General features: G+C 40.3%; 1 protein-coding gene across 10 annotated transcripts in view; it reads right to left on the bottom strand.

Annotated features, from left to right (window-relative positions):
* sipa1l2 (signal induced proliferation associated 1 like 2) overlaps window positions 1-22,564 on the bottom strand; it is a 664,341-nt gene that overhangs the window by 132,795 nt on the left and 508,982 nt on the right. For 8 of the 10 annotated variants that reach the window (XM_069885039.1, XM_069885037.1, XM_069885038.1 and 5 more), the window contains one exon: window positions 9,806-9,865. The exons of the other annotated variants lie outside the window; for them this stretch is intronic. In XM_069885039.1, coding sequence (XP_069741140.1) covers window positions 9,806-9,865 — 60 coding nt within the window. The remainder of the gene's footprint in view (window positions 1-9,805; window positions 9,866-22,564) is intronic. 10 annotated transcript variants of the gene reach the window in all.

Genomic DNA, 22,564 nt, shown 5'->3' with positions numbered 1-22,564 from the left:
CTCTGTTCTATGGCCAGCATAAATAAAATAGGAAATAATGGACAACCTTATCTCAATGATCTTTCCAATAAAAAAGGTTTTGATATTTGTCTCTTTGTAATTACTCTAGCCTTTGGGCAATTATATAATGTTCTTATCCAATTTATAAAATTTATAAGAATTCTAAAAACCTTCAGTTCTTTAAATAAATAATCACAATCTAATCTTTCAAATGCTTTTTCCGCATCTAAAGCCAAAGCTACTGATGGTATTTTTCTTTTCTGTGCCATATTTAACAAACTTGAAAATCTAACAATATTGTCAGCTGATCTTTTCTTCTTAATAAAAACCTGTTTGGTCCATGTTAATTAATTTAGATAAACAGTTACCTAATCTGTTATCTATTAGTTTAGTCAAAATTTTATAATCTGTTTTCAATAATGAAATTAGCCTATATGTAGATGGAAGCAAAGGGTCCTTCCTTTTTTTGGAATAACTGTTATTAATGCAGTTTTAAATGACTCAGGTAAATCACAAAGATCTTCCATTAGGTCTAACAACCCCATAAATATAGGAATCAATAACCCTTTAAATTCTTTATAAAACTCTGGAGAAAACCCATCTTCGTCTGGAGCCTTATTGTTTGGTAAAGACATCACTATGTCATATATTTCTGTAACTATAAAAAGATTTGTTAATTCAGCATTTTCTTCTATATTTAATTTCGACCAAGTAACTTTTGAGAGTGCAAAAGCTTTATGTTCCTGTTAGGTTAAAAGGAGGGGCAAAAGGTTTGAGAGAGCCGTGGTTTTCAAGGAATATTGGAAACTTGGTTCGAAGAAAAAGGGAGGCGTACATTAGATATAAGAAGCATGGAGTTAAGGAGATGTTTGAAAGATACATTGAATGTAAGAGGAATCTTAAGAGAGGAATTAGGAAAGCTAAAAGAAGGTACGAGAAAACTATGGCAAGCAGGGTGAAAACTAATCCAAAAGAGTTCTACAAATATGTTAATGGTAAGAAGAAAGCTAGAGACAAAATTGGTCCCTTAGAAAATCAGAGCGGAAAACTGTGTGTGGAGCCTAGAGAAATGGGGGAAATATTGAACAGTTTCTTTTCTTCGGTATTCACTATGGAGAAGGATATTGGGAGATGTGAGATAAAAAAAGCAAATTGGGTAAATATGGGGAATATAGAGATTACAAAAGATGTAGTTTTAAGGCTTTTGAAGAATATAAAGGTGGATAAGTCTCCGGGACCAGACGGGATCTTCCCCAGGACATTGACAGAAGTGAAGGAGGAAATAGCAGAGGCTCTGGTGGTAATTTTCCAAATGTCATTAGATATGGGGATAGTGCCGGAGGATTGGCGCATTGCACATGTGTTTCCGTTATTTAAAAAGGGTTCAAGGAGGAAGCCTGGCAACTATCGGCCTGTAAGTTTGACGTCTGTGGTAGGTAAATTAATGGAGAAAATTCTTAGAGATAGTACTTATAAACATCTGGATAGACAGGGTCTGATCAGGAGCACTCAACATGGATTTGTGGGAGGAAGGTCATGTTTGACCAATCTGATTGAATTTTTTGAAGAGGTGACTAGGAACGTGGATGAGGGTAGCACAGTGGATGTTGTCTATATGGACTTCAGTAAGGCCTTCGATAAGGTACCACATGGAAGGTTAGTTAGGAAGGTGCAGTCTTTAGGTATAAATTTTAAGATAGTCAAATGGATTGAACATTGGCTGAAAGGGAGAGGCCAGAGAGTGGTAGTGGATAATTGTCTGTCAGGTTGGAGGCTGGTGACCAGTGGTGTGCCTCAAGGATCTGTATTGGGCCCATTGTTGTTCGTTATATACATTAATGATCTAGATGATGGGGTGGTGAATTGGATTAGTAAATATGCAGACGATACTAAGATAGGTGGAATAGTGGATAATGAAGAAGGTTTTCAAGGATTGCAGAGGGATTTGGGCTGCTTAGAAAAGTGGGCTGAAAAATGGCAGATGGAATTTAATGCTGATAAGTGTGAGGTGCTTCATTTTGGTAAGAAGAATCAGAATAGGACATACGTGGTAAATGGGAGAGCATTGAGGAATACAGAAGAGCAGAAAGATTTAGGAGTGACGGTACATCGTTCCCTGAAGGTAGAAACTCACGTGAATAGGGTGGTGAAGAAGGCTTTTAGTATGCTGGCCTTTATCAATCATTGCATGGAATATAGGAGTTGGGAGGTGATGTTGAGATTGTATAAGACATTGGTGCGGCCTAATTTGGAGTTCTGTGTGCAGTTCTGGTCGCCTAATTATAGGAAGGATATAAACAGAGTGGAGAGAGTGCAGAGAAGGTTTACCAGAATGTTACCTGGGTTTAAGCATCTAGAGTATAGGGAGAGATTGGACAGATTAGGTCTTTATTCTTTGGAGCATAGAAGGTTGAGAGGGGATTTGATAGAAGTATTTAAGATTATGAAAGGGATAGACAGAGTGGATGTGGATAGACTATTTCTGTTAAGAGGAAGAAAGATTAAAACAAGAGGACATGAGTTAAGAATTAAGGGGCAGAGGTTTAGAGGTAACATGAGGGGGAACTTCTTTACTCAGAGAGTGGTAGCCGTGTGGAATGATCTTCCGGGAGAAATAGTGGCGGCGGAGTCAATTGTATTATTTAAGAAAAGGTTGGACAGGTATATGGATGAGAAGAAGATGGAGGGTTATGGGCATTGTGCAGGGAGGTGGGACTAGAAAGGGGTGTTTGGTTCGGTGCGGACTAGAAGGGCCTAATGGCCTGTTTCCGTGCTGTAATTGTTATGTTATATGACAGATATTCAACTATTTTATCTCCATCTTTCAAGGATTCTGATTGGTATAATTTCTTATAAAATTTCATAAAAACATCATGAATGCCCTGTGTCTTATAAGATAACCCGAATCTTCTTTTATAGCTGTAATTGTTCTTGATAATTCTTCTTTGGCTTGGCTTCACGGACAAAGATTTATGGAGGGGGTAAATGTCCACGTCAGCTGCAGGCTTGTTTGTGGCTGACAAGTTCGATGCTGGACTTATTATGCGCTCTATCACTCAACTCATAATATTTTTGTCAGGTTCGCCTTATATTTCTCTCCACTCTGTATGTTTGTATTGTATTAAATTTCATTTTAAAAAAAAATCTAATATTCTTCATTTCTCATCATTTACTTGATTTTGTAATTCTTTTTCTATCTTTATTATTTCATTTTCCAAATGGTTAACTTCAGATGCCGAATAACTTATTATTTGTCCTCTTAAAATAAGTCTTCAAAGAATCCCAAACCACAAACCTATTGGTTACAGAATGTTTGTTAATGTCTAAAAGTAAGTGTTATTTGCTGTCTTATAAATTCACAAAAATCTTTTTAATAATGCTACGTTAAACCTCCATCTATACCTTGTATTTTGCTCTTCCTCCAATAAAATTGACATAACCAAAGGTGAATGAATAAACCTCCATCTATACCTTGTATTTTGCTCTTCCTCCAATAAAATTGACATAACCAAAGGTGAATGATCAGACAATATCCTTGCTTGATATTGAATATTTTGAACCCTAGCTTATAGTTCAGAGAAGAGTAAAAAAAAAATAGGTGAATATGTCTTATGTCTAAAGGAATAAACTCTAACATCAGGATACATTCTCCTTCAACTGCCCACAAGTTTAATTTCATTCATAAAATTCTTCACAACTTTAACTACCTTGTTTTTAACCATAGTTCCACCTGATCTATCCAATTTCGAATAAAAAATAAAATTAAAGTCTCCTCCCATAATTATTTTCCCCTTTACATTAGCTAATTGCTTAAAAACATCCTGTATAAATTTTCCATCATCTATATTCGGGGCATATATATTCATCAAAGTCGTATATTCAGAATAAATTCTACAATTTACCATCACATATCTCCCCACTTTATCAATAATTATCTTAATTGGAAAATTTAATTTTTTTTAATATTGCCACTCCCCTAACTTTAGAATTAAATGAAGACAATACCCTTCCTACCCAGTCTCTCTTTAATTTCACATCTTCTATTTCCGTTAAATAAATTTTCTTATTAAAATAAAGCCACATCTTCTTTAGATTTTTGATATAGCTTAATAACCTTTTTCTCTTTATCAGATTCTGAATTCTATTAATAGTAATACTAATAAAAGACAATTAGATACCAAAATTAAAACATTTGTCCATCCAGCGTCCCCTTCCCCCTCCCTACTCACCACACCCATCTCTATTATATACTACATACATAAACAGTCTAAGCTTGAAACAAAGAAAGAAAAGATAGAGAAAGGAAAAGAGAAGAAAAACCCCAGAGGTGTGTGATGTTGAAGCGTCTCTATTCCCCTGATTTATGCGGGTGGCCAGCATCATATTCCCCACTAACTCACTCAAAATACCATACCACCCCTTTCAATAGTCTTTAGGAGACCTTATAATCGATTAATCTTATCAAATATAATAGATCACGCATATTATAGGTGAAACTTTCCTCCCCCTTTAAGCTCTCTCGAAACACAATATACTTTCAGTTACAGCAAAAAAATTTCAATTGTGCTATTAATTCAGGTATCAACAACCATCTATTCGTCTTTAGTAGGCAGAGAATTAGCATATAACTTTGCTTCATTAGGGTCAGTAAAAAATCTATTCCTCCCTCCCAGGACAAATATCTTCAGTGCAGCTGGATATCTCAAAATAAAGGCAAATCCCTTTTTCAATAACACATCTTTATCTGGATTAAACTCTTTTCTCTACTTCAACAGTTCAAAACTTATGCCTGGATTTAATAAAAACTTATTTCCATTATAATTCAAAGGTGATTGTCTTTCTTTAGCTTATTTTGCTGCCAGCTCCAATATCTTCTCTCTTACTTCACATTGAAGGAATCTGAGAAGTATTGATCGGGACCTTTGGTCAGGCTGAGGTTTAGGTCTCAATGCCCAATGGGCTCATGCAATCTGCAGATCTCCTTGAAATTCAGCCTGACCCAAAGATTTCGGAATCCACTGTTGCAGAAATTTTTTCATATCTTGACCTTCATTATCTTCTCCAAATCCAACAATCTTAATATTATTCCATCTATTAAAGTTTTCCAAAATGTCTATCTTTTGCATTAACTGACCATGCTTTGCAGCAGCCTCTATTTGTACCTTCTTCATTTGGTCTTTGAGATTTTGAATCTCGAATTCATTCCCTTTAATTTTACCATCCACTATTTCAAATCTAGTGTCAACTTGTTGCATTAATCTTTCCATCTTATCACCATTCTTTCTGACTTCATCACTTAATACTTGCATAGATTGTCGAAAAAAGTCTAAAAATTGCTTAATTTCTCCAGAAGATAAAAAGCTTCTGCACCTTTTTCTGCTTTTTTCTTGATTGTAGTTCATTCTTGATCTTTGCTTTTCCAGGTCATCCTCTTGATCGCTGGAGCTGTGGGTGTCTTGAGTTTTTTTTCAAGTTTCCTCTTTTTATGTGCTCTGTGCATGCGCAGAGTTATTACTTCAGTCAATGTCAGCAGGCCATTGTTGAAGGGACCTTGTGCAGCAGGTGTCTAAGGCCTTCCCAGCTTCTGGATGTTACCTTACAGACAGCTCCAGGATCCTTTCTCAAGGTAGGCCTCTCCTTTTTTTGTCTCTTTTTCTGTGTGGTTTCTTGTAGTGCAGAAAGGCCTTTATCCTTCTTTGGAGGGATTATTAATGACTTCTGTGTGTCTTCAGACAGTTCTTATGTAAATTTTGTAGTTTTTTTAAATCACTTTTTCTCAACTTTTTCAAGGAGAGCGGGGATTATCAGTCTAACTACACGTCATCACGTGGCACACCTTCCCGTGATCTACACAAGTGTTCCCACACACTACTTCATCCTGACATTCCTCGTCAAACTGTATTTTTGTAACTTAAAGAAAATGTGATTTTTTTTTCCTTTCTGCTGTCAATAGTAAACATTGCTTGCTGCTTGTCTCAGTTATTTCTTTCAACTCAATCCACGTCCCTATTGTTCTGAAAACCTAAACAGGTAGATTTTTCAACAACTGAAACAATAACAGTTCCCAAGTGGTTGATTTAAACTGGCTGGTTTGCTTGAGAATTCTACAGATAGGTGGTCTTTCACTGAGTGCTAGATTGGAGACAAAAGCACCACATATACTGGTACCTTACTTAGCACACAATAGCACCAATGGGGGGGAAGGAGGGAGAGAGAGTGTGCATGTGTATGTGTGTGAATGAGCGAGAGAGCAAGCATTGTGTAAAATATTTGGAGTTGGCAGATTTCATCTTAAGCATAATTATCAGGTAGTCAAAATTCTAAAATATATTTTCAAGTGGCTAGGAATATCTTGGGTAGGCCTCCACGTGGTCCATTAAGGGCCTGTTGTGAGAAAGCTTCTCATGAAATCCAAAAAAGGTCTTATTGAGGGATGCTTCCTGTGTGCCCAGAGAAGTCCTGATGTAGGTGGCACAATTATGGCAAAGGATAAAGAAGGGTAAATATGAACTACTAGTTTGGTACAACAAGAGTCTATGGTATGAATAAGCAATGGGATATGATAGGGAGAAGGCTCCAATCTGGCCTTGTAAAGGTAGAATCAAGCCTCCAAGACATCAAGGTGAAGGCTTGGGATTAGCCAGATTTATCTAATTTTATAAAAATCAACGTGACAAGTGGTGTTTGAGTGAGGTTGAATTTGTTGGGGCTGCACCTGGATCCAATAACATGGTGAACAGTGAACTGAGTATTGGGATAAATACAATGGAGTTTGGCATCTGCTGCATCAGACCCAAGCTTTCCATGTTTTGGATACCCTGCATCCTCAGCCAGAGGAGTTAGCACAAGTGGCCCTCACACATTTTAGAGAAGATAGCAATTTGCATCTTAAAACTGATTGAGGGTGTGGATGGATGGTGGAAGAGATCAGTGGACAAGGCTTGGGTGTGCTTAGCAGTGATAGAACCATACATTTAAGAGAACATGGATAACAATAAAAGGGAAAAAACAGCAACCAAATTGAAAAACAGAGAACCATCTTTAGGAGAAAAGTACTCGTCCAGTTCTCTGCTCTTTCTAAAAACATACAGAAATACTGGAGGAGCTCAACAGGTCTCCCAGTGTATATAGGAGGCAAATGTATATGACCAACATTTTTGGGACTGATCCCTTTCTTCTTCAAGGCATGACCATACCTTGAAGAATGGCTCAGGCTCGAAATGTTGGTTTTATATCTTTACCTGCAAGACCCGCTGAGCTCCTCCAGCATTTCTGTGTTTTAACTACAATCACAGAGTCTGCAGACTTTTGTGCTTTATGCTGCTATTTCTAAACATGTTGGACAATAAAGTAAAATATAATGAACTGCAACAACTTCATATTGAAAATAACAAAATCACATTAAAGATATACACCTCATTGTGAATACAAGACTGCTTTAAAGGTAGATAAGATTTTCCATTGATTGAAACTTATGCTAAACTGAAACCTTTTAAAGAAAATACCTGAAGCACAATCAACACAACATTCAGATGTACTTCCAGTTACGTACAGATTGTAAGGTTGTAAGAATAGGTCTCAAGGCTCCTTGTGCAGTCTGTTAACAATTAGGTCACACATAAATAAAATGTTTAATGCACTTCTCTGCACTTGCTTCCAATGAGAAAACAATGAGAATCGGTGTGGAAAGGAAATATATCAAGTTCCATACAGGGTAAGGTGCCCCCTGCACTGATCGAAATGTTGACACAAACCCTTCACCACTAACAGAAATATTCCTCCAACACACATACAAAGGAGTTTAATTTTGAAAATGCTATCCTCCTCTTTCAGATTCTTTACCTGCCCAATCTATAACTCAGAATTCTTAGTTAATCTGGCAGAGAGTCAGCTTCAGTACAAGTCTCTGTTAAGCACCTTGACTCTGTCTGCTGCAATTGTGAGGATCTCCCAGAAGCCACCCACTTAAATTCCCCAGCCCATTCCCTTGCTGCCAGACTGAGACCATCTGCAAACTGGAGGAGCAACACCTCATCTTCCGACAGGGCACCATCCAACTGGGTGGCATTAATATTGACTTCTCTGGCTTTAATTAACCCCCCCCCCCATTTTTCCCCCACTTCTTCTCTCCCCCCACCATGCCTTTCCCCAGTTCTGACTCTCTCCCTTTTCCCCATCTCCTTTTGCACAGACATAATCAATTCTCTCCTTTCCCCTAATCATATCTGATTAACATATTTTGTTGGTCCGGATTCCTCTTCCAACCAGCACTTGTCTGTGTTCTGAGATTTCCTGTTTTTTCATTTATTCTTTGAAGAAGGGCTCAGACCCAAAAAGTTGGCAATATAAAAGTTGTCTCCTATAAACCAGCTGAGTTCCTCCAGTATTTCAGTGTGTTTTTATTACAATCACAGCATCTGCAGACTTTTGTGTTTCACTCAGTACAAGTCTGACCAAGGAATGGGATATAATTAATGGTGCATTCTGGTGCTCTGAATGCATCTTTCAACAATTCTTTTGCTCCTTCCTTGATGTAAATTCAACAGTTTCTGATAATAATACAGAATGACCACTCATAGTGTCATTTGCCATTGGATAATACTATTAGCCATGACTAAAAGTACTTTCTAATGTCGGCTATAGCCCAGTGGTAGCTCTTGAACCTCTGTCAAAAAGTTGTGAGCTCCAGACACTTGAAATGAAAAGTATAGGTTCACAAAGCATATGCAATATTAATGGAGGCCCACACTTTCAGATTTCACATTTTGGCCTTCTTTCAGTTAATGCCAAATCTCACATGGGACTATTTTAAACAGTGATAGTCAATATTTACCCCGGGGCAAGTTTCTTCCACACAGTGAGTGGTAGGCACTTCAAACAGGCTGCCAGGTGGTCTTAGAAGCAGACCTGATATTACCATTTAAGAGGCTTTTAGACAGAACAATAAATATGCAAGAAATAGAGGGGTTGTAGATCATGTGCAGGCAGAAGAGATTTAGTTCAATTTTGGATCATGTTCAGGGCAGACATGGTTAGCTGTTGTCCTGTATCATACTGCAGCATAATTCTAACAGAAGGAAGCTGCAGCTCATGGAGTGAAGTCCCACATAGAAGCATAGAATTCTGCAATGGGGAGAATGGTGAGGGGGAGTGGGAAAGGAGAGCAGAATAAGCCTTGTTCATCCAACTGCTGAAAGACTAACAACTATTCAAGTCATTCTCACTCATTTGTCTGGCTGCCTAAAACTTGGGAGATGTGAATCCTTCTGACATTTCGAATTCACTTTTAAAAATGATTCTAATGCCAAAAATAAATATAATTAATTAACATTACGAAAAATGTAAAACCATCTAAATGAATGAAAACAATTTAAAAAAGCAGATAAATTAATTTAGCTTTACTTAAGTCTCTCTTCCATTGAAACAAATAGTCAACATTGACTAAAAGTCAAAATTACTCAATTGGCAGTGAGCACTTTGGGACAGCCCTAGGTGCTATTAAGATTTTCTTTAATACAGGGAGTCTCTGGGTTATGAACATCCGACTTACGGACAACTTGTACTTACGAACAAACTGTGCCCCCAATTCGCACATGTGCATAATGTTACTTCACAAATGCCCTTCTGGAATGCAAGACATTGATGGAACGAGAGTAAGTGTTAACTTTAAATCATAATCTTTTTTTCTTTTGTTTTCTAACTGTTTTAAGAATGGTTTCTTTAATGATTTTTTTTATATAGTACCAAGACAAACATTTGACTAACAGACGCTAAATAAGAACCGTATGTACCTGTTCTGACTTACCTACAAATTCGACTAAAAGACAGATGTAGCAACCAATCTTGTTCGTAACCCAGGGACTCCCTGTACAGCGAAAACAATGCAGTTCAAAGTGTGGCACGATCCCATAAATGTGTTAGGTTAGCAATGCATAACTGAAAATGTTACTATAGCCAGAAACCTGGTACTGTACTTCTTTAGTGATCATTTTATTTCCAAAGTATCATTGGGGCTATGAAAGATTAACCTAACTTGCTGCCTAGCTTGTTCTTTTATTATATATGCTTTGTTCATACATAAATCTTTGTATTAGATATTTTAAGAAACTCATCAGAAGGTTCGGAAAGTAGATACTGCATGTGGTTCATTTGAACATTACATTAATACAAGCATTTCAAGAACGCAATTAGATTCTTCACCTCCAAATGAAACTGATATTTCACGCCTTCCAGCAGATGGTCTAATCCTATTAATAGAAAAAGTAAATTGCGTGTCTCTGCATTGCTGATCAGACAAATCCAGAATCCCAATAGGAAACCTGAAACAATACTTAAGGCAAGAGACCTTTTGGCATACTGATGGCCCACACTGGAGAATTGGTGCTATCCAAACCGGTGAAGGATCTTTTAAGGCCAAAGGAAATATGAACAACTAAACCAATTTATTTATTATTATTTTGATCTTGTAAACTATCACTGTTGTCAGTGAGTGACTGATCCTTATGTCTCAGGGATGGGAGGAAGGCATGTCAGACTGAGTGATTCAACATTTCTATGCAAGTTTCCAGTTGCAAGTCTGCTTTATATAACTATGGGATTGTGGAAAGCACCGGCTATAAAAAAAACCCTCAATTTTGAAATGCACTTCATTATTTTACATTCACATGACAGTCCCAAATGCTGAACAGGTTTTAGGTACGTCTGCATTACATAAAGTGCAGAACCTATTTTTTTTTGACAAAGTCAGAACCCAAATACAATAGGAATAAGTGATCAGTGACATTGGTTTAAGAATAATAGCTGAGAAAAGATTTAGCCTATTTGACTTTGAATTTGCTCAACCAAGATCTTTGGCCTCTATTACATTTATGTGTTAGATCTCCATAATCTTCAACTCCCATGCACCCCAATATCCATTTCCATCTTGAAAATATAAACTCTGTTAGCATTCTCAGCTCTCTAAAGATTCATAGCCTTCAAGAAGAGAAATGCATCCTTGTCTCAATTCAGATTTCAGATTTATTGCTAGAGTACATACATTACATCACATACAACCTTGAAATGATCTTTCCTGTGGGCACGGCAGAATTACCACTAATTGGTAGTGTAAAAACTAAACTGTACATAGCGTAAAACACGTAAACAAAGAACTGTAACAGATAACGAATGTAAACAAATTGACTGTGCAGAACAGAGAGAACAAAAAGAAAAATCAATAAAGTGCAAAAGAGTCCTTAAATGAGCCCCTGATTGAGTTTGTTGTTGAGGAGTCTGATGGTGGAGGGATAGCAACTGTTCCTGAACCTGGTGGTGCGAATCTTGTGGCACCTAGACCTCTTTTCTGATAACAGCAGCAAGAATAGAACGGGTGCTGGGCGTCTTTGATGAATGCTGCTGCTCTCCAATGGTCGTGTTCCCTGTAGGTGTACTCAATAGTGGGGAGGGTTTTGCCTGGGTTGTCATACCAAACCTCTGCAAACTCCTGAGGAAGCAGAAGGGCTGATGTGCCTTTTTTCATGATCCTTGGTGTGTTGGGTCCAGGAAAGATCTTCCAAGATAGTGACTCACAAGAACTCACCCTCTCCACCTCTGATCCCTCAATGATCACTGGATTGTATACCTCTGGCTTTCCTTTCCTGAAGTCAACAATCAGCTCCTTAGTTTTGGTGACATTGAGGTCAAGCTTGTTGCTGGTGCACCATTCAGCCAAGTTTTCAATCTCCCTTCTGTCTGCTGGCTTATCCCATTCCTTTATATAACCCACTACCGCAGTACCGTCGGCAAATTTATGGTTGAACTCTCTCCCTTGATTCTAAACCCTCTCACCTGTGGAAATTCTATTTCAGCATTTATAACCATTCAAGCTCCCTCATAATTTTTTAAAACTTATTTCCAAGAGACCATTTCACTTTAAGTAATATCTGTCATCTATAAAATAAGGACGTGGAAGATGGAGAGTTCAAAGAAGGAGCAAGTCAGAATTAAGAAACAAATGTTCAATGTCATGGATTACACAAGAGTTGATCAATCTCCTGGGGTTGATAGATCTACCACAGGATGGAAGACAATATCTGGGCTCTGACAGAGATTGTTGCACCTTCATTAGCCACAGGAGAGAGTAATAAAGATGAGAGGAAAACTACTGGAGAAACTCCTAAGAGATAGGATTTATGTACATGGCTGATCAAGGAGCATCGGCATGGCTTTGTGTGTAGGGGAAATCCTGTGTCACAAATATGATTGAATTACATTAGGAGGTAACTAAAAATGTTGATGAAGGCAGGGCAGTATACATGCATGTATACATTGTCTACAAGGACTTTAGTAAGGCATTTGAGATGACTTCATATGGTAGGCTAGTCCAGACAGACATGGCAAATGGGGTCCAAGGTAAACTCTCCAATTGAATCCAAAATTGGCTGAGTGATGGGAGGTAAGAGGATACTGGTGAAAGGATGTTTTCCTGATTGGAAGTGTGTTAAGATGATATACTGCAGGGTACAGTACAGGGGTCCTTGTTTGTAACATGCAACTTAAATGTGAATGTAAGAGTATGATTAATAAGTTTATGGATGACAAGAAAGTTGCAATATTGTGGAAAGTGAAGAAGGATACCCTTTAGCATGGTCAATGGAATTTAATCCTGCAAAGTACAAGGTGATTCATTTTGGATGGTCAAACAGGCAGAGCAGTGAGGTTCTGTTGCAACTTTACAAAACACTGGTTGGACTCATTTGGAGCAATGCGTGCAGTTCTGGGGTCATGCTTGAGAGAGAGAGAGTGCAAGAGGTAATTTTCTAGGATATTGCATGATTGGAGAACTTCAGCTACAATGATAAACTTTAATGATGTCACTGTGATAGTACAGGATACTATCACCAATGTATATATTTGTATATATTTACATATAGTAGTAATGATTGGCTGAGAGCCTTAGCCACGCCCACTGGCAGGTCATAAAGGGCTGCTCCGAACCAGACCCAGGTCAGTCTGGACTGGTTGACCTTGATGTACTACGCTCCAGTCTTTTGCTAATAAAAGCCTTAGTTTGAGTCAACAAGTTTTTGAGTTATTCAACGTGCTACAGTCACCTAACGATTTGGATGAGAATTCAGGTGGAATAGTTAGTTGGTAAGTTTGTTGATGTCACCAAAATCGGTGGTACAGTGGACAGCGAATATTACAATAGGATCTAGATCAGTGGTTTTCAAACCTTTGGATTCCACTCACCTACCACCTTAAATAATCCCTATACCATAGGTGCTCTGTGATTAGAAAGGTGGGAAGTGGGTGGAAAGAAAAAGTTTGTAAACCACTGTTTGAATCGTACCTAATTGACTAGTTATCTGCACATTTTCATAACTCCAAAGGAAATGGGCCAATGACAATTTTTCTCAGGCAAAATATTTCAGCAACAATTGTGTCTAAAGCAGTAGGTAAGAAGTAAAACACAAAATTCTGTGGACCCCGTGGTTGACATAAAAACACAAAATGCTGGAGAGATTCAGCAGGTCAAACAGTGTACTTTATGTAGCAAAGATATTTTGGGCTTGAGCGCTTCATGAAAGTATGAGAAAATGTCAGCGAGCGTCGAACAAAAGAATGGGAGGGTGGCAGGGCAGGAGATGATAGGTGGAGAAGGGAGGGAGGGGAAAGCAGCACTGAGGGGAGAGGGAAATGGTAGGCTGTGTAGGTGAAAGAACTGGAAAGGCAGGAAATGGGAGAGGGGGATGAAAAGGAAAGCAGGTTTAATGAAAAGCAGTGAAGTCAGTGTTCATGTCATCTGGCTGGAGGGTGTCCAGATGGAAAATAATTAAGGTATTGTTCCTCCAATCTGCAGGTGGTCAGGGTGGGACAGTACATAAGGCCATGGGCAGACATGTGAGCGCGTGAGTGTAACCCAGAACTGAAATGGTTGGCCACTGGGAGGTTGCTGTGTTGCGAATAGAATGGAGGTGCTCAGCAAAGCAATTTCCCAGCCTGCAACCAGTCTCTCTGATGCAGAGAATGCCACAAAGGGAGCACCAGATGCAGTGGATGCTCAAGTGAAGTGTTGCTTCACGTGAAAGGCCTGTTTGGGGCCCCAGACTGTGGTGAGGGAGGAGGTGTGGGTGCAAGTGTTGCACCTCCTGCGGGCACAGGGGAAGGTGCCGGGGGTGTGATGGATGGGGAAGGATGAGTGCAGAGGGAATCGCGGAGGGAGCAGTCCCTGTGGAAGGTTGAGAGGGAAAAATGTGTCTGGTGGTGTCTCCTGTAGTAAATGTCGAAAATTCTGGTGGATGATGTGTTGAATTCGGAGGCTGGTGGGGTGGTAGGAGAGGATGAGGCCTGCAGCAGTGGTTCTCAACCTTTTTTTCCACTCACATTAGTAGAGGTAGGTACAATTATAATATTTCCTTTTTCAATATTTTTATTATGTTTTGGAACTAAATTGTACATAGGCAATAATAATAATAATGATCCAACAAAGTAGATATACTATTACATATGGCTACAAATAACCTATGATACATTGAAAAAGACAAAAAAGGAAAAAAAGACACAACGTGAAAATTGTACTGTGGTGGCCCACGGTGTCCTGACACAGATGAGGACTTCAATGCATCAGGAGTGGAAATGGTATAAGAAGCACACCAGGTCATCCTCAGGGAATTCCTGGCCGCCACCAGAGAATTGGTCAAAACACCAGCGGCAGCCCTCAACAGACTGAGAGAACGATTAGGCACAGTGGCCCCAACATAGCCCTCAGCACACAGCCAGCCCAAGATGTTCATCCTTGGGTGCCTGAGAAGCTGCACATATGTTTTAGTGTGGCAAGGGGTGCACCGGGGGCCGCTACACCGGCCACACGAGGGGCCCTACTGAATGGTCAGGCCTAATGGGGCTACATGTGTGCTGGAGATCAGTGGCAAGAAGGAAGCGTTTACTATTAATTGCCTCAAACCAGCACATTTCGACACCAGCCAGCCAATCAACCCACTGGCACCATGCCACAGAGGCATGCCACTCAAAACCAAGGATAGCATCTGGATCACTGGTTCTTTGGGGGGGGGGGTGGTGGTGGTCATGTGGTGGCCCGCAACGTCTCGAAACACAAGATGGTGTCCGAATGTGGCGATCCTGCAAGGGCCATGCCAACTAAATCGGCTTTCTTCATGGGCTGCTGGCCACACGGTGGGAAACAGCAAGCATCAGCGGGAACGCCAGCCTATCTGCAGCTGGCAAGCCAGTGTTGTCATTTCTACCGGAAGCGGCGGGTCAACCAGGCCTATATAAAGGCAGGGCGAACCGTCAATAAAGTTAGTATCGACTGTACTCACCTCATGTCAGCTTCTTGCTTTCATGTCCTGATGTAGTACATGCTACAACACTAATAATCTAACCGCTCCCTTGTGAAGTTATTGGTTGAACATGTGTTCCATTACTGTAAAAGGGAAAACAACCAAATCGCAAAATTGGATCTAAATAATCTTAAAAATTATGAAAATAATTAAGAAAAGGATCCCAGAAACTTACAGTTTCATTTCAGTCGAAGAATATCTAATTTTTTTCCAAAGTCAGGCATGTCATCACGCCTGACAACCATTGAATATGAGTAGGAGGGACAGCATCTTTCCATCTCATTAATATAGCTCTTGTAGAAAGGCAACTACTAGACAATGTAGTCCAGACTAATTCAAGTCAATTGGTTTACTCATTCAAAACATGGCAAGAAAAGGATTAGGAGTCAAATTAATATTAAGAACTGAAGGCAACGTACAAAAAAATACTTTCCCAATCGATGGTAAGAGAAGAACATGACCAAAACATATGAAACAATCTACCTTCTTCAGTCTTACATCTGTCACATTTTGAAGAAATATTAGAATAAAATTTAGTTAATTGAACTTTGGAGAAGAAAGCTCGATGTATGACTTTAAATTGTATTAATGAGTGTCGGGCCCATAGAGAAGATGAATTTAACTGTTTCAAAACAGAATCTCATGTAGTATCAGAATTATTGAAAATCTTGCTCCCATAATTTCTTAGTCTTGACCAGGGAATTACCACTAGACAACAATAATGCAAGAGTCAGAATGTCATGTTATGGCATTTGAGCCTGCACTTCAAATATTGTGTGAATTTCTGATCACCTAGATGAAGGAAAGATTTTACTAAGCTGGAAATGGTGCAGAAAAGATTGACAAGAATGTGGCTGGGATGGAACAACTCGAGTTATATGGAAAAACTGGAAAGGCAGGGGGTGATTTCCCTGGATTGTAAGGGGTGATCTTATAGAGGGATACAAAATCATGAGGGACAAGGTGATTGGTTACAGTCTTTTTCAAGTGTAGAGGAGACTAAAACGAGATATATTTGGGTTTAAGTTCAGAAGAAAAAAAACTTATGGGGGATCTTGGAAGCAAGTTTTTCCACCGAGGTTGATGGGTATAGAATGAGCTACCAGAGGAAGTGGTCACAGTAGGTAAAATTATAACATTTAAAAGAAATTTAGACAACCACGTGAATAGAAACAACTTGGAGGGATATGGGCTAAACTCAGGGCAATGGGGTGAGCTCAAGTTGGCATCTTAATTGGCATGGACAAGTTGAGCCAAAGGGGCTATTTCCATGCTATGTATACTGATAAAAGTATTAAAGATTAAATAGCTGGGTTTGGTTTCGTTGGAGCAAAGGAGGATGTGTGGTGACCTGACACAGGTATGTAAAATTACAAGACACACAAAAAGGGTAAATGGTCAGAATCTTTTTCCTATGGTAGGGGCATCAAAAACAAGATGGGACACATTTAAGGTGGGAGGAAGGAGTTTTAAAGGGGATTTGAGGGGATTTTGTTTTACACATAGACAAAGTGGTAGAATCCAATTCTATCACTACATTAAAGCAACATTGAGATAGACCCATAAGTTGGCAGATCTAATGTGAGAAAATGCAGGTTGGCAAAAAAAGGTCATCAAGGACATGGTGTGCCCATTTCAATGTTGTATAACTTCATGATTATATGATTCTTTGAGGTTTTAGAGAGTATCTGCCCAATCTGCTCCATTTTCTACCTTCAATGGAATGAACCCCTTGTAGCAGCGCTATGGCGGGACTACAACTACCAGAAGGCATCGAACCGGCCATAACCATCAGTGCGTGATAACGTCAGCATGTGTCGGGCATGTGATTCTGGCGGGAGATGCAGAGTAAATCCATTTGATTCATTCTAAAATCACCTTGTGTGGTTTTTCCATTGTGTCCACTGTGATTCTAGTGGCCACAATTGGTGACCCCAATGAGTCCAAAAACGTATTTTTGGACAAACACAGACTCTGCAGCCGTTGCTATGAAGCTAGAACCTTTCTGGACAGCTGAGCCTGAACTGTGGTTCCAACAGGCTGAAGCACAATTTCATCTTCGCAAAGTTGAGTTGGACACCACTTGTTATTACCATCTCATCAGCGCCCTGTACCAGGCCATCACTAAGAGGGTCAGTGGCTTCCTATGGGATCCACCTCATACCAGCAAGTATGATGCTTTAAAAGCACTTTTATTACATGTATATGGTATGTTCCATAGGGAAAGGGCAGCCAAATGATTACATTTCGATGTGTTGGGAGAGAGTGTCCCTTCAGAACTAATAGATGAAATGCTGTTCCTGGCACCTGGCGAAAGGGCCACTATGCTATTTGAGCAGTTCTTTTAAGAGTGAATGCCAGATGATATTAGGCTCTTGTTATCCAAGTGTTCATTTGGAGACCCAAGGGCTGTAGCATCAGAGGCAAACATTCTATGGCTGGCTAAAAAACACAGCAAGGAAAGACAAGTCTGCACAAACAGCCCCTTCGATATTGACCCCATATCACACTCCAGTGCTCAGTACATCACTCCCACAGCAGGCAACACCCCAAGACAAGCAAGCAGCCTGTGGACACCTTGTCTTGGTGTCATTACCACAGGCGTTGGGGAGTAAATGCCCACAAGTGCATTCCACCCTGCCTTTTGTGGAAAATCCCCAGGCCAACTGCCAGTAAGGGTTGCGGCATTTGGCGAGAAACCTGCAAGCCTACTGTATGTATGGATCCAGTTGTCCCAGCATAAATTTCTGGTGGACATGGGTTCCACCCATCGGTTTTGACACACGCCATCCTACCCCGGACATGCGACTACGAGCAGTTAACAGTTCCAACATTCCGACCTTTGGCACCAGGAAGATGAATGTCAAGTTCGAGAATCATCTCTACACTTGGCCATTTATTATAGCAGCAGGATCCTGACCTTTGCTTGGTGCAGGTTTTCTTTAGGCTCATTCATTCCTCATTGACTTAAAAGGGCGTTGACTAATAGATGGAAATACTTTTCAGACCATTCCTCTGGCAGATGTCTATACCCTGCTCTGCACCTTCAAACATTAAGTAAACCAGTAGATGAATTCTCCAAGCTGTTGGAAGATTTCCCAAAGATTTCTACTCTACAATTTTCTCCCTCCACTGCAAAGCATTTGTACTAGGGCTCTCCTATCCATGCTAAAGTATGTTGCTTGCCTCCAGAGAAGCTGCGCTTAGCTAAGGAAGAGTTTGCCAAGATGGAGGAACTAGGCATAATTCGTAGGTCCGACAGTCCAAGGCATATCCATTACACATGGTGCTAAAACAGACTGGAAGTTGGCAACCTTGTGGAGATTACAGGCGGCTTAATGATTCCACCATCCCAGATCATTATCCAATACATCATATTCAGGATTTCTCGGTTAATTTGCATGAAGAGAAAATCTTCTCCAAAATAGACGATGCGTGGCCATCACCAAGAACCTGTGGCTCTACAGGAAGATATTCTAAAAACTGCAATAATTATCCCATTTGGGTTGTTTGAATTTTTTACGAATGCCATTTGGATTAAGGAATGTGGCCCAATCATATCAACAGGTGATGGATGCTTTTGGACGTGGTATAACCAATGTCTTCATTTACCTTGATGAGATTTTAGTAGCCAGTGGGACTAAGGAAGAATATTTGGATCATCTTTGTACACTTTATCAATCCAGATAAATGCATTTTTGGATAAGAAACAATTGATTTCTTGGGGCATAGGATTACTCAGGAAGGCGTAGCCCTGCTGCCATTCAAGTTGAGGCCATTACCAAATACTCAAGACCTGCTATGGTTCAAAGCCTGCAGAAATTCTTGGGAATGGTAAATTTTTACTTCAATTTCTTTCTGGAGCAGCTCATATCATGAAGCATCTTTTTGATTTACTGTCTGGAAATGCCAGAACCATTCATTGGACCAAAGCGGGAAACAACACCTTCCGAAAGATGAAAGATTTGCTGACTCAGGCCACTATGCTCAGCTACCCAGTTTTAAATGCAGCCACCGCCCTTTCTATAGATGTTTCCATATGGCCATGGGAGGTGTACTTCATCAATATGTCAACGGGCAATGGAAAATGTTAGCATTCTTCAGCTGCCATCTTCGTGAAGCAGAGAAGAAATACAGTGCTTTTGATAAGGAGCTTTTGGCCATTTACTTGTCCAGAGGCAGAGAATTTGCTATGTACACCAACCACAAGCCCTAGACAATTGCATTTTCCAAGGTCGCAGAGCCCTGGTCAGCGCAACAACAACAATTATCATTCATTTCAGAATTCTCCACAAAATACTACATATTTCTGGAAAAGACAATGTAGTAGCTGATGTACTCTCCCACACTGCTCCACTTGAGGTTTTGTCTGTCGATCAAGGTATTGACTACACAGCTTTGTCAGTGGCCCAAGTACATGACCATGATACAAATGCTTATCCAACTGCAATTACGAACCTGCAATTGAAAGCTGTCCAGTTTGGAGTTGATAGCAAACTACTCCTCTGTGATATATCAACAGGACACACATGCCTAGTAGTTCCAGATCATGGAAACGTCGAATATTCAACTCTGTGCATGGTCTCTCACATCCATCGATTTGATCGACCGTTCGTATGGTTTTGGACAGATTCGTGTGGCATGGTCTTTAAAAAGATGCTACACAAATGGTGAGGTCCTGCATTGCCTGTTCAGCGGCATACTAAGGCACCACTGCAGTCCTTCCCGGCAGTTACTTGTCATTTTGTTCATGTCCACGTGGCCATCGTTGGTCCACTTCCTACTTCAAGAGGATACTGTTATTGTTTTACAGTTATAGACAGCTTTATGCAATGGCCCAAGGCCATGCCTATGGTAGATTCTTTCACAGACATGTGGTCGGGCTTTCCTCAATTCCTGGGTGGCTCAGTTTGCTTTACTGGCGCGTGTTTCTTTGGATAGAGGACCACAATTCACTTCCTCGCTGTGGAAGGCCTTGTCTCGTTTGCTCAGTACAACAATTCATCATACGAATGCCTATCATCTCCAGACCAATGGAATGGTGGAAAGATTTCATTGACATCTCAAGTCAGCCTTGATGGCTCAGTTAGAGGTCCTGAACTGGGCTGATGATCTGCCCTTGGTATTACTGGGCATTAGAACAATTCAAAGGAGGACCTCCAAGCTTCATCTGTGGAGTTCATGTACGGCGCATCGTTGGTGGTTCCAGGAGAGTTCTTCCACTACCATTCCAACTCCAACAATGATCCTAAGGAACTGTTGAGCAGGCTAAGGGAGACTGGAGGAAAATTGACACCTATACCATCATCGTCACATGGAGAACACTGTGCCTGAAGACTTCAAAAACTGAATATGTCTTCGTCCAAAGGGGAACACTTGGTCAACCTTTACAAAGGACCTTATAGAATACTCAGACAAACTAGGTTAACCTGTATTTTGGACACTGGAGGGAAGCAAAAGTCTTTCACTATCGATGGGCTTAAACCAGTTCACGTGGACAAGTCTTCCCTGTCGCAGAGGTCAACAACCTAAAAGAGAGACAAACCTTTCTGCTGGTTCTGGGGGTGGGGGGGGGGGGCATGTAGTGGAGCTATAGCGACACTACTGCTCTCCAGAAGGCATTGAAGCGGCCAGGTGATGTCAATGTGTGATGAATTCTGCGTGTGTCGGACGCAATTCTGTTTTTTAAAAGATTGCGCGGGAGATGCAGAATAAATCCATTTGCTTCAATCTAAAAATGACTGTGTGGTTTTTCGTTGTGCCACTGTGATTCCAGTGGCTTCACTTTCATCAGTAATAGGGTAAGATGTAGCTTCACTAAAGCCCAATTTAGTAATAGCAAGACAACATCCCTCTTGCCACAAGGGGCGACATTCCATTTATCATTTATACTCTGTGCTTGGGGACTGGAACACCCTGTGGGTCTCTCTCAAAATAGTGTAATTGGACCTTAATACCTGAAGCAGCAGAGAGAGCCACAGTTCAGCGTTTCATCAACAACTTAGCCTGCATCATTCATGCAATGTTGTTCTAGTGCACACATGTCAAACTCTGACCCGCGGGACAAATTTGGCCCGCGATATAATTATATTTGGCCCGCAAGATCATTTCAAAAATGTATTAGAGGTGGCCCGCTGGCTGCCGCGCCAGTATAGCACATGCACAGTAATACAACAAATCCCAGAATGCATTGGCGTCAGCCTGCTAATCGCCCCCACCTCCTCTGTTTACGTTGCAGGGTCTCACCGTGGACTCTGGTTTTGGGGCCTGGCTGGTGTCAGGGGAAGCCAAGGCCGCTTCCCAGCGCCCGGAACCGGAGGCCTCAGGCCTGACCTCGCCAGGACCGTTGCCCACTTCCCCTCCCTGCCGCAGGCCGATCCGCGACTCACGGTGACGGGGCCGCTGATCCGCCGAGATGCCGCCCTGCAGCGAGAGCCGATGCCCCCGCGCTGTCGTTGTCCACACACAGGCCTGAGTAAGTATTATGAACTTTAATCTCAGGATAAAATGATCTTCCAATAGTTTCATGTCACAGAGATAAATATATTCCTGGTTAAAAATGGTCCTGCACCTGGATACAAGCTCATTAGGCATAAAACTTGAAAAGTGTGTAAATCAAAGGATATCTGTACCAATGGAAAAAGGGCATGCCAAATAACCCTGCTAGAGTTCATGCCCACAATCAGTCACCCATTTGATTGTTTCAGGAATCATGTTATTCTCCCACATTCTCAATAGCCCTCAGATTTTACTATTCGACAGCACACTAGCAACATTTGACAAATCCTCTATAGAGAAATATTATTTATTGAATATTTTATTTCTCATTTGTTAATGCTTCTGGAAAGAGTTTATCCAAAACTATTATTAAACATTTATTTTAATAAGAAAAAGTTTAACATTACATATGTTGAAAGAAGAGAAAACATGCAGATGTTGTTGAAAATTTTCAATAAATATTTAGTTCGGCCCTCGACTTAGTCCAAGTTTTTAATTTTGGCCCTCCATGAATTTGAGTTTGACACCCCTGTTCTAGAGTCTCAGTCAGAATTATGTGCTCTGATCTCTGGAGTGGAAAGTACAGAGGAAGCAAAACCAATGGAGAGTCCTGAATGGAGGATTGATACTAAATAGCTGGTATAAAAACAATTGATATATAAATTGATAAGATATTCAGCAAGAAGAGAATGTGCAGGTTTAGTTACCTCAGCAATAATAAAGCT

This window comes from Narcine bancroftii, chromosome 6, assembly GCF_036971445.1.
Source record: "Narcine bancroftii isolate sNarBan1 chromosome 6, sNarBan1.hap1, whole genome shotgun sequence".
Taxonomy (NCBI): Eukaryota; Metazoa; Chordata; class Chondrichthyes; order Torpediniformes; family Narcinidae; genus Narcine; species Narcine bancroftii.
The sequence above is the reverse complement of the archived record's forward strand: the minus strand, read 5'-3'. Positions and strand labels throughout refer to the sequence as shown.